General features: G+C 38.5%; 1 protein-coding gene across 1 annotated transcript; it reads right to left on the bottom strand.

Moving 5' to 3' along the window:
• Positions 1-65: 65 nt before the first annotated feature.
• zfp36l1b (zinc finger protein 36, C3H type-like 1b) lies at positions 66-10,990 on the bottom strand. The gene is made up of 2 exons (XM_062436672.1): positions 10,850-10,990; positions 66-4,735 (listed from the first exon to the last, which is right to left on the bottom strand). The coding sequence occupies exons 1-2, from the start codon at positions 10,901-10,903 to the stop codon at positions 3,734-3,736; spliced, it is 1,056 nt and encodes a 351-aa protein (XP_062292656.1). The 5' UTR covers positions 10,904-10,990; the 3' UTR covers positions 66-3,733.
• Positions 10,991-11,926: the final 936 nt, after the last annotated feature.

Genomic DNA, 11,926 nt, shown 5'->3' with positions numbered 1-11,926 from the left:
CAGCAGGATTTAATATGATTGGAACTTGTGCTTTGCTGACTTGAAAAGAAACATTCATCACAAACTCACATTCAATATAAATGTTTTATTGGTTTTAACTGCAATCTGTCATTACAAAATAAACCATGAACAAAGTAATTACTGTAGTGAACAGCAACGGCTGCTGGAGAATACATTCAACAGTTGCTTTTCCTGTTTTAACCTCTAAACTACAGGAATACATCTGAAGCTTTTATCGCTCTAGTTATAGAAAAATATGAAGGCACAACATTTGGGAAACCTGGAATGTATTTATAGGCACTTAATGGGAAAAAAGGTGGCCAAAAACTAACCTTTACATCATCGTTGTGACTCAAAGTGCTTGTAAGTCTGTGCGTGATACTGTGGGAAAGGCAAGCTGCGGTTATCCTTTCAAAATGAAAGCTTAAAATGTCTTAAATCACTGACTGAGACTGATTAGACTTTGATAATCAAATGAGAATGCATCCCAATCAGACACTCAGGGGAGTATCTCTGATTGGGTGTACATTCTAAGAGGATGAAATAAGCTGCTATCCATAAAGTGGAGATGTAAACCGGGTTACTACACAAATACTCTTTCAACATTTTGGGATTATACAACACTTTGAAATTGATCAAATCCAGTTGATCAATATCTTACAGATGCTCGGTAGAGGATTGTTCTCCAGTAACATTGCTATTCCTGAAAGGATGAGGGTTTAAGGTCATGGCATGTGTTGATCTTGATATCTGTATCTCAAGAATGCATCTTATTTTCCTCAAACTCTTTAGTGCAATTTCCAAATGTGGTTGAAAAGCCTGGAAATGGGCCCCTGTGTGAACTATCAGCACCACCTGCATCCTGTGCACATTTATACATTAAACAATGTATGACACTAGCTTAGTTGCCTGATTAGTTTGCAATTAATTACTATTCTTAGCTTTTCCAACATTTCACAAGTGAAAAGTGAAAAGTTTGTAGGGATGTGGAAACACTTCCAGTCCGTTTGTGCCTTCAGACTGTGGGAGGAGCACACAATAAATAAAAATGCTAAACCTCTGTGCATTGTTTAAATTAGGATTCACTTTCAAAAAAAAAAAAAGAGATCACTGAATCAAGTGTTACAAAAGTCATTGCAGTATAATAAACAGGTTTTCACAATCTTGTAATTAATATGGAAGATCATAATTTAACATAAAAGAAAATATATATTCTGTTGTCTCATTAAACAGATAAATATAAAATAAAAATGCTTAAGATCAGCAATAAATACATTTTTGATAAATAAGCAGTGACCTCAAAGCCATTACTCTGAAGGCCTTGGAAAATAAACTAGACAATAATGGTATTTATAATAACAAAAAACATGGTGATACATCGTGAAATCAACGGGGGTGGGGGGGGGGCACTTATACTGATGTGATTTCAAACAGCTGACTGAGTCACTTCAGACCGAGAACTGGTGTAAGAGAGAGTTGGAAAGAAAAGGCTGGAGTACTCTTATTTTATAGAAAAAACCTTGCTGCAGAGTTTTAAAATTTGTTAAAAGGTATATCCACCAATTGCTGCTCAACATCATCTGCTGGCTAGGGATGGGCATGATTAATCGATGATCGATAATTGATCGGTAAGAATTTCGTCAATCACGTGAAATTTTAATTGATCAAACGCTGGTATCAAATAGAGGTTGTGTTGTGTTGCGTAGTGTGAGTCTTGAAGCAATGCAATGAATTTCACTATGTGGCAGCAATGAGATATCTTACCAATAGGGGGCGATATTTGACAGAGAAAACGACTCAGCTACTTACTAGCGTAGATATGAAACATAAAAGAAGAGGTCATGGCAAAGTTTGGCGTGGGACCTTCCCGGCTACTCCGGTCCCCTCAGAGCAGCTGTTTTCAGCTGCTGGACTGACTGTCACAAGGCTGCGCTCACTGATCCCTGAGCATGCTAACATGCTAATCAACAAGAATCAGTAGGCTGGAGTTACTTTACTTTCTTAGGAATGGACAGTTACCACTGTAGCCTTTGGGTGAGTCAGTCTTGTTGTTTTATGAGGCTCTGGTTAAATAAGCAGAATTGTAAAGTAACACTATCTCTCTCACTCACTCTGCCTCTTTCTCTCGAGGCTCGGCTGGGTGCATTTTGGAGTCCTTTAACGTTATATTTTGGCAAAAACTGTCAGTCCTGAGTAATATTCTGTTTTTTGATTAGGTTGTTTTTAGATTTGATTGTTTTTTGGAAGTGTTCCTAAAAGAGGCTCAATTGTGTTTAAGAGCGCCGTAGCGATTGATATGTGAAGAGGTTTGGCTCCGCGCCTCGGACTAAGCTGCTTTAAAGAGCACCGCTTATCTTTTTGTTTAAGTTAAACAGTTGAACTTTAACTTTCTTGTCTAAGAGGATTGTTGTTGGACTATAAATTATTGGAATAAAGATTTCATTGAGGAGAAACACACTGTATTTTGTATATTCATGGCATTTTTAAGAAAAAAGAAAGATTAATTGATAATTGATCGTTAATTTTCCTGATGATCGATCAAGGAAATTTATTCAAATGCCCATCCCTACTGCTGGCAGTTTCTTAAAGGGCCATTTCACCCAAAATTACTTATGAAAACATTTTCTCTCTTTAGTAGTATTGAAAGTATGATTTTTTTTTATAAAAATCAACACCCACTTGTCAGTGATGGTGTGGATAATCTAATGAACAATTTTCATTCAAAACTACTTTTCCCCACCAAAGAGGCTGTCGCTGAATTTATGAGTCGGAAAAACTGCATTCCATTCACCTCTACTGTACTGGGATAGACATTTCTACAGTATACCACTACAGGTTTGAAAACGTGTTCTTGTAATTTTGGGTGAAATTCCCTTCAAGTCAACCTCCGCTTTTGAGTCCTATTCAAAAGATAGTTTCTATTCAAAAACCCAATGCTGGCTGTGATTTTTCAAATGGTCTGCAGCAAATAGAGAGTGACTGGCCTCCAGCTCAATGAAGCAGTTATTCCAGCCTGACAGAAGGCAAGGCAATCTGTGAGTAAGCCTTGAGAAAACAAAGAAAACAACCCCCATGATGATTAGAGGAAAAGATAGATGAGGCCTTCACCTAAAAAAAAGTTCAAAGGCACATTTAGAATTTAACTGTCCACCGAGACTTTCTGTTGTCAATTTTACAGTGCCCAGCCTTTAACACTGATGTGTCACAGACCTATGGGAGGTGTAAAGGTTGCAGCAAAGGCAATAATAATAATAATAATAATAATAATAATAATAATAATAATAATAATAATGATCATCATTATGATAATAATATATGTGTGGCACCACACAATACTGCAACTGTACAGTCCAGACAGTCTGTACTGGAACACAAACATGATCACATAGACTCTGACCACACTGGGACTACCCATGTTAATCTGATCTCTGAGCTACTTTTCACAATCATTCCACCATGGCACCAGTGTGTGGGTTTACCAACTGTTCATCATATTGAAGAGACTTGATCTGAATTGGGGGGGAGGGGCTGTCTTTTAAAGTAAAAGACTGTCGTCATAAGGCATTCAATATTCTGATGTGACTCAGTGGCTACAACAATGCGGAGCGGTTTGCTTCTCCTGTAAACAGGGCTAAGAGAAAGAGCAGGGAGATAAGGGAGGAGAAAAGCCTCCATCTTCCTCTCTATCTTTTTACCCCATCACTCCATCTCAAGCCCAGGTGATGAGGAAACCTTAATCATCAGTGACAGAGAGCGTGCTGAAGATGGGGAGGCGGCGGGAGGCATCCAGGAGGGGAGACTCAGAGCCGCTGTGGCTATCCTGGCTGCTCTGGTAGCCCTCCTGGTCAGACACAGAGTCAGGGGGGCTGGGGGGGCTCTCTGATGCGGCCTGGAAAAAGCAGGGGGGGTTCACTGAAGGATGGGCTGGTCCCTGAGGTTCAGACGAAGGTGGGGACCCCAGGCTGGGGCCGAATAGGCTGGCGAACTCCTGGCTGGAGTATGTGAAAGGGTTGCTCTGCCACTCCGTCAGGTTCTCGGTGGAGAACAGGGGTGGGGGTGTGACAGAGGTGGGGCTGTTTTGGAGGTCATCGGCGCTGGGGAAGCCGGCGAAGCTGAAGCTGTGCTGCAGCCGAGGGCGCTCCATCTTGTTGAAGGCGCCGAGGGGCGGGGGTCCGCGGCACTCGTCTGCGTTGTGTATGAAGTGGCAGCGAGGTCCGTACGGACAGTAACCGATGGTGTGGAAGGTGCGGCACAGCTCAGTCTTATACTTAGGATGGCGGCTCAGGTTTCGCAGCTCGTGCATGCCGTGGGCGAACTGGCACTTGTCGCCGTACTTACAGATGCCGTGCTCTTTGAAGGGTCTGCACAGCTCCGTCTTGTATCGGCTCGAGTTGACCTGGCCGCTTCCGAGCACGCACGCCAGGCTACCGGGCCTGTCCCCCAGCTCCGAGAAGGACCTCTCGCACACGCGGTTCTCCTTGTTGTTACTGCCGCCCAAAAACACGGAGGGATCCGCGTTGAGCCTGTTGATGAACTGGTTCTGGCTGAATTTTGCACTGGAGAGATTGACTGAGTGACGGCGTTGGAACAGACCCCCTGCAGAGGGGGCTCCCACCGTCCTCCTGTTCAGCAGGGACTCAGTGGGGGTGCAGGGGGAGAGGTCGTCATTGCATGGGACAGATGTGATTTGAATTCCACCGAGTCTGCTGTTGTAGCTGTAGTCCAACATTTTGTTCTGTAAAGAGAGAACATTTCAGTTAGCCAGCTCACTATTTCATCCTCTGTGATTTAAAAGAACACTTACATAGAAATGAATATCCATTACATTCAAGCACTGCCAAGATAAATCTCTAGTATACTGGAGTTTTTAAATCCCATGTTGGGCAGGCTGTTCCTGGGCTGGCCATTAATCATGTGGCTCTTCTAGACATTTAAATGTTACAGGATCAAATGGAGGGGGTTGGATGAGGCTCAAAACTATTTATCTAGTTTTACAGCTGCAACAGTAGGTTAGGGACAATGCATACTAGCACAAATCCCAGTGGACTGTTGAAACATATCCGTTTTTTCAGGCCCTCTCTGTGTGCCTGTCGTCAAAAGCGTGTATGAGAGCGTGCCACATAACTAGGGGTTGGGGGAAAAAAAAATGTTTTTATCGCAATGCAGACGTGGATGATTCTGAATCAATTCATAAATGTCAAAACTTGTTGATGCAGTGAAAATGGCGGAATTCAGCTGCAGGGGCGGTGCAACACCTGCAAAGTCTACACCAGTGGTCTCCAACACTGCTCCTGGAGAGCTACTGCCCTGCATGTTTTAGGTATCTCCCCACTCTAACACACATGATTCTAATAATTAACTCATTATCAAGCAGCTGAAGCTTGTCAAAGGGCTTGATAAAGAGTTAATTATTAGAATCAGGTCAGATCTACAGCAAGCACATGCTAAAGAAAAAAAGACTTCCCCTCAGAGACTGACATTAACCGAGCAGAGCGGCAAACTCCAGTAGTAACAAACGAGACTGGTTGACCATCACTCATTGGTGTATTATAATAGTGTATTATATTTATATATTAGAATTGTTTCTACTCTTTACAATTTACGTTTTAGTATTTGTGACTGTATCTAACTTTTGTATTTTTGGTTGTTACTTCCATAAATACCAAAATTATCCATGTATAAAATATCTATATGGGGAAACCTTTTACAGTGCTGCATACTGCATATGATAATTATATATTTAGAAAGTAGAAAAAAGTGATTCATTACAAGATGATTAATTCAAACATTTCAATTCAATTTCCCTTTCGTGAATTTTAAATAAAAGAACAGTAATGTATTTCCTCATAGAAGTTTTCTTAAAAATATAGTTAAAATCTCGTCTCGTCTCGATCTCGTGAGCTGAGTTTATCGTCTCACCCTGAGTATTAAACAATGCAAATCAAGCTGGAGGTGAAGAAAGTAACTCTGTGCTGAGTCTGTTTCAGCCCACTCAGTGTGTTGGACAACAGCAGTTCCCTGAGCTAACAGTGCAGCAGAGAGGTGCTCTCCACTGCTGGAGACATGACGTTAACCCTCACATACTGTTCCTATTCTGACCCATAATCAGTCTCTACACCAATTCAATTCCCCATCAGTCATTAATAAATGTTTGATTAACCTCAGATTGAATATAAACAACATACATGGTGATTTTTGATTTTTTTTTTTCAATAAGCACACATCAAACCTGTACATTTGCATATTTCAAAATGTGTTTCAGCTGCACCAAAATAAAAAAAGATGCATTTTATTTCTATGTTTGTATACTGTCGGTTACATTAGGAAAAGTCCAGTTAGAAGAAACGTTTAACGGTGTTTTTACAACTCTCAAATGTAAAAGAAAAGGTCAAATTTGACCCTGAATAGTATGTAAGGGTTAATAACATCACAGCGGGGCATTCCAACTCCCTCTCATGTTGTTATTCTCATACAGGCAGGAGACTGCAACATGCTTTCAAATTCATTCATTATAGCAGTTAGCTTTTTTTGGTTTAGCACACAGTATACTGGAGCAACAGACGGAAAATTGGCCCCTTTATCTTTCATTCAATGGAGAAACTATTCTCAATCAAATAGGAATGTATTTATTTATTTAATATTTTATTTTTGGACTGCAGATTGCAAAACAATCATTTAACAATCAGGTAGTGTCATCAAGATTTATGGACTTTATACAGATGGAGAGAGAAAGTAATCCTTTCCATAAAATAAATATAATTTACTTTATTTATCCATTCAAATTGGAATTTAATTGAGTCACGAGAATTCCAAAGATTCCTACTCCTTTACTCTGACTGCCACAAGGGGGAGACAAACATATTGCATTCCAGCTTTAAGTCTTGGGTGAAGTGTGACGTGTTGGGAGTTACTGTAAATGATCACATGCCAAGCGGAGTGCTCAACCGAGAACTAGTAGAGAAGTGGAACTGATTCCAGATGAATAATAACTGGTGATTTATAAACAAATATGATCTTTGTTCCTGAAAGTTGCACCTAATGTGCTTCTGTTTACATGAGTCATATATTAGTATCAAATGTGAAAGCATGTTGTGCAGCGTTGCATAAGAATGTGTTTTGATGTCTTGGCAAGGTCGTAATGCTCAAGAATAAACAAGTGCTTTAACATCCAACACAAGTAAATACTTCAAAACAATCCTAACCAGTCTTGACTTAGATAATCAATGAAGTTACCAGACTTGCCACTTTAGGGAAGGTATTTAATAAACTCAAATACATTTTTTGGTGGGTGATAATAGTCAACACCCCCAAATGGAATCATATTACCACGGCTATGGAAGTATTTATATATCTATCCATCTATGGTGGTGTTGAAGAGTTGTATGATGGTTCTTAAGCTACTATATGCATAGGCTTATAACAGATTGTAATCGGCATACAAACAATAACACAGAAGTGTTTCAATAAAAAGGGTACTGATATATCGGATGATGTTTTTAATTGTTTGAAACTTAGGAAAGATGTACAGTAGTATATTTGTAGGCCTGTCTTCCATACCGGTAGCCTATTTCATCCAATAATTGGGATTTGAAAGGGTGAGCATGGGCATTCTCAATGTGACAAATTATTTGTTTCAGTTTTGTAACTGGCAGCCTATATTCATTTTTTAATTCAGTTCAAATCATAGTAATGCAGTAATAATTGTCACAGTGTTTTCCACAGCCTGCATAATACAACACCGTGGGAAAGCATGGGACCCCGTATCTAAGATGCACTACTTGTAACATCTGCTGTCACATAACTGCACCCTGCTTGTCTTTTCTTTAGTTCTCATGAATTCTCCTTCACAACATTCCTGCACCCTCTGACTGGAAGAGTGGAAAAGAAAAGACGATAGGAAGTGAGACAGAGTAGTGAGAAATAAGACATTTGTATTTTCCCATCAGGTGCGTTTCGACCTCAGCCTAAAACTGACTTTTTAATGTATTTATATCAGGAGTACAAAATACATTAATCTCAAAAAAGATTAAAGATGCTTTGGACATGATTTAGGTAATAGCTCATTTCTATCTGCAACCCCATGTCTTCTTACCACGCCCCCACAGCAATGTCAAAGCCAAAAGTCTGACAGTGAAAGAAAACCGAACATATAAAATTTGAAACTGTAAAAAGGAAAGACTTGGATGACAATAAACAATGTATTCAAAATAAAATAATTAATAATACTTTTTTTTTTTTAGACATGGTATATTTCCAACTTTGATATAAAAAAATTGACTTTCAGTTTCAAATTTCTTTTCAAAGGAAGAAAACTAATGGCCCGGTATGAGAACTCAGAGAGCATTTTGTGCAGTGTTGCATAAGAATGTGTTTTGATGTCTTGGCAAGGTCGTAATGCTCAAGAATAAACAAGTGCTTTACCATCCAACACAAGTAAATACTTCAAAACAAACTTCAACAGGACCTGGTTAAAATGTCTTTTATTTTACCTTCCAAGCCCAAGTCATTTATGACACATGTTACTTTGTATACTTGTTACTGTTAATGCACATAAAGTGGCCTTTGCTTTCAACACAGACTCATTTCTTTCTTTACTCAAATGGGAACTATAAGTCTATGGAAACAAGAACTTCTGAATAGAAACTGAAATTTAAAGTCTAATAATAATCAGATAAACCTACCACCTAAACCTAGAATCAAACTGGAGTTCATATTTCAACTCTGTTAAGAGTATCCAAATGAATTGTATAGACATGATATTAAAATATCAAATCTACATGTAGAAATGTATCAAACAAGTATCCATAAGTGGTTGAGAAACACTGCCTTACAGCCAATGAGGTGCAGATTTCATGCTGTTTTTGTATGTATTGCATGAAGTGGCACTTATAGATTCTGCCGTGGGGTGGATGGTGATGCTGGAGGTATTTAATAACCTCAAGCAAATATCTTTTTTTTTTTTATAGGGCTAAATTCTTTTTTTGTTGTTGTTCCTTAATGATACTTCCACTGTAGCTCAACTAGGAATCTCTTTAGATCCTAACCGGTTGACCTGTCTTGACTTAGATAATCAATGAAGTTACCAGACTTGCCACTTTAGGGAAGGTATTTAATAAACTCAAATACATTTTTTGGTGGGTGATAATAGTCAACACCCCCAAATGGAATCATATTACCACGGCTATGGAAGTATTTATATATCTATCCATCTATGGTGGTGTTGAAGAGTTGTATGATGGTTCTTAAGCTACTATATGCATAGGCTAATAACAGATTGTAATCGGCATACAAACAATAACACAGAAGTGTTTCAATAAAAAGGGATCTGATATATCAGATGATGTTTTTAATTGTTTGAAATTTAGGAAAGATGTACAGTAGTATATTTGTAGTCCTGTCTTCCATACCGGTAGCCTATTTCATCCAATAATTGGGATTTGGAAAAGGTGAGCATGGGCATTCTCAATGTGACAAATAATTAGTTTCAGTTTTGTAACTGGCAGCCTATATTCATTTTTTAATTCAGTTCAAATCATAGTAATGCAGTAATAATTTTCACAGAGTTTTCCACAGCCTGCAAGATACAACACCGTGGGAAAGCATGGGACCCCATATCTAAGATGCACATAACTGCACCCTGCTTGTCTTTTCCTTGGTTCTCATGAATTTTCCTTCACAACATTCCTGTGCCCTCGGACTGGAAGAGTGGAAAAGAAAAGACGATAGGAGGTGCGTTTCGACCTCAGCCTAAAACTGACTTTTTAATGTATTTATATCAGGAGTACAAAATACATTAATCTCAAAAAAGATTAAAGATGCTTTGGACATGATTTAGCTAATAGCTCATTTCTATCTGCAACCCCATGTCTTCTTACCACGCCCCCACAGCAATGTCAAGGCCAAATGTCTGACAGTGAAAGCCAAAACCCGAAAATATAAAATTTGAAACTGTAAAAAGGAAAGACTTGAATGAAAATAAACAATGTATTCATAATAAAAGAATTAATAATATATTTTTTTAAAACATGGTATATTTCCAACTTTGATATCAAAAATTGGACTTTCAGTTTTAAATTTCTTTTGCAAACGAAGAAAACTAATGGCCCAAATTTCGCTCCATACCGTAAAGGACACAATAAACAGAGTAAAAATCTAATATTAACACTACAAAGAAGCCAACTTACTATTCATACCCCCGCAGACACACACACACACACAAACACACACAGCCCACGCTACAGTTTCAAAACCCAGTTCCTCAAGTGTCAAGGGGAAGTGCAGCTGTAAGTAACGTTAAGTAAGCATTTAAAACGATGGCTAAGAAGGCAGAAGCATAAATCAAGCCAACGTAATACAGCTTTCACTTCACTGCTTAACACACTGATATAATATACATACGGCAAATGCAAAGAATATAAGCTAACAGTTGCACATGGCATTCAAATAACCTGTTGGATTATGTGTAATAAAACTGTACTAAAGCTATTATGACTTCATATGTACATTTGAATAAAGGTACTCTACTTCAGCACACATGTTGGTATTAAACACCGACTAACGTTACTGTATGTGGCTTCAATCTCGAAAGAACGTTAACAGTGAACCTAACTTCGCTAATATTACGAGGGTAGTTAGCAGCAGCAGCCAGCAGCACAAACACCTATTTTTGACTTACGTTGTTTGGTTTACAGAAGCTGAGCCCGTGACACATACCATAAAACTAGCCGACAAACGTGGATTATGTAACACACTGCCCTAAAACTTAGCATCGAACTTGCAGTCAGACAACTGGCTAAGCCAATGTTAGCATGTTTACTTCAGTGAAAAAAAAACTTCAGGATATGCATACCTTGTCTGAGACTTCACCGTACTCGAACATGGGAGAAATAATAGTCGCTGTCATGTTTTTGGTGTAGTTTGAGAACAAGAATCGGTGGTTTCTTAAAGGCAGTCCAGGTTTCCGTGTTTCCTGCCCCAGGGAGCCCCCTCTATCGTGCTGCGGTGGTGCGCAGTTCCTTTTCTGCAGGCATCGGGCGCGGCTGCGCGGTAGGCGGGCTTCCGATTGACACGCCGCACACATGCAGCCGCCAGCTCCGAGCAAACAGCGCCACTGCTGGACTACTATGGAACTGTCTAGGTAGAAAATGGTCACATACACTGGGGTGTTTAATGTTTCCATTAAGAGTCACAAACCCATCATTTAAGTTTTTAAAATAAAAAATAAAATATTATTTCGAGTCTCTACAGTATATAAAAAACAATAAAAGGTTTATTTGTTATCAAAAATCTATTCAGAATGCTTTAATTGGAGATGTCTGTCACTTACCTTTACTTTTTATTTAGTTATTTATTTTTCTCTCTTTCTATTGGATTATTATTATTATAATATTATGATTAAATCTTATATTTCTTTATTTATCCTTTATTTATGAACTGGAATGACTGGTTGCTTGTATATTCTTTTTTTATTCTATCGTATATTCTGTTCAACAAACAATAAAGTAAAGAGTTTTCATTAAGAGTCTTGGAACTTGAAACCCAGCTTGAACAGTGTTCTCTGTATGTTTTTATGCAGTACGATATCTTTGCCCATATTTTGCCCCCCTCATGTATATTGATAGAGTGGAAAACATATTAGGAACACCAGTCAATATAATGCACCCTAATACATCACCACCACTTAGTACGACCTCAATAATAGCATAAAATAGAATAGAATAGTCTTTATTGTCATTGTACATGTACAACGAAATTGAAAGCAATCCTTATGGTAAGTTAAAAAAGAAAAAAGAAGGTGCTTGTAAAAGAATACAATTAATTAGTAATTAGTACTAAAACTAACTAAGTATTAAACTAACTAAAACACATAATACACACACAACATTCCACTCACTGCCACCAATATTGCACAATTCCCCTTAATATT

This window comes from Scomber scombrus, chromosome 17 (assembly GCF_963691925.1).
Source record: "Scomber scombrus chromosome 17, fScoSco1.1, whole genome shotgun sequence".
NCBI lineage: Eukaryota > Metazoa > Chordata > Actinopteri > Scombriformes > Scombridae > Scomber > Scomber scombrus.
Note: the sequence above shows the minus strand (reverse complement) of the source record. Positions and strands in the feature narration are given on the sequence as shown.

What these genes read in the sequence shown, in the direction of transcription:
- zfp36l1b (XM_062436672.1), bottom strand. Translation starts at nt 10,903, where the DNA reads ATGACAGCGACTATTATTTCTCCCATGTTCGAGTACGGTGAAGTCTCA. An exon ending in ACGGTGAAGTCTCAGACAAG is followed by an intron (nt 4,736 to 10,849) that starts GTATGCATATCC and finishes CTCTCTTTACAG; the next exon opens with AACAAAATGTTGGACTACAG.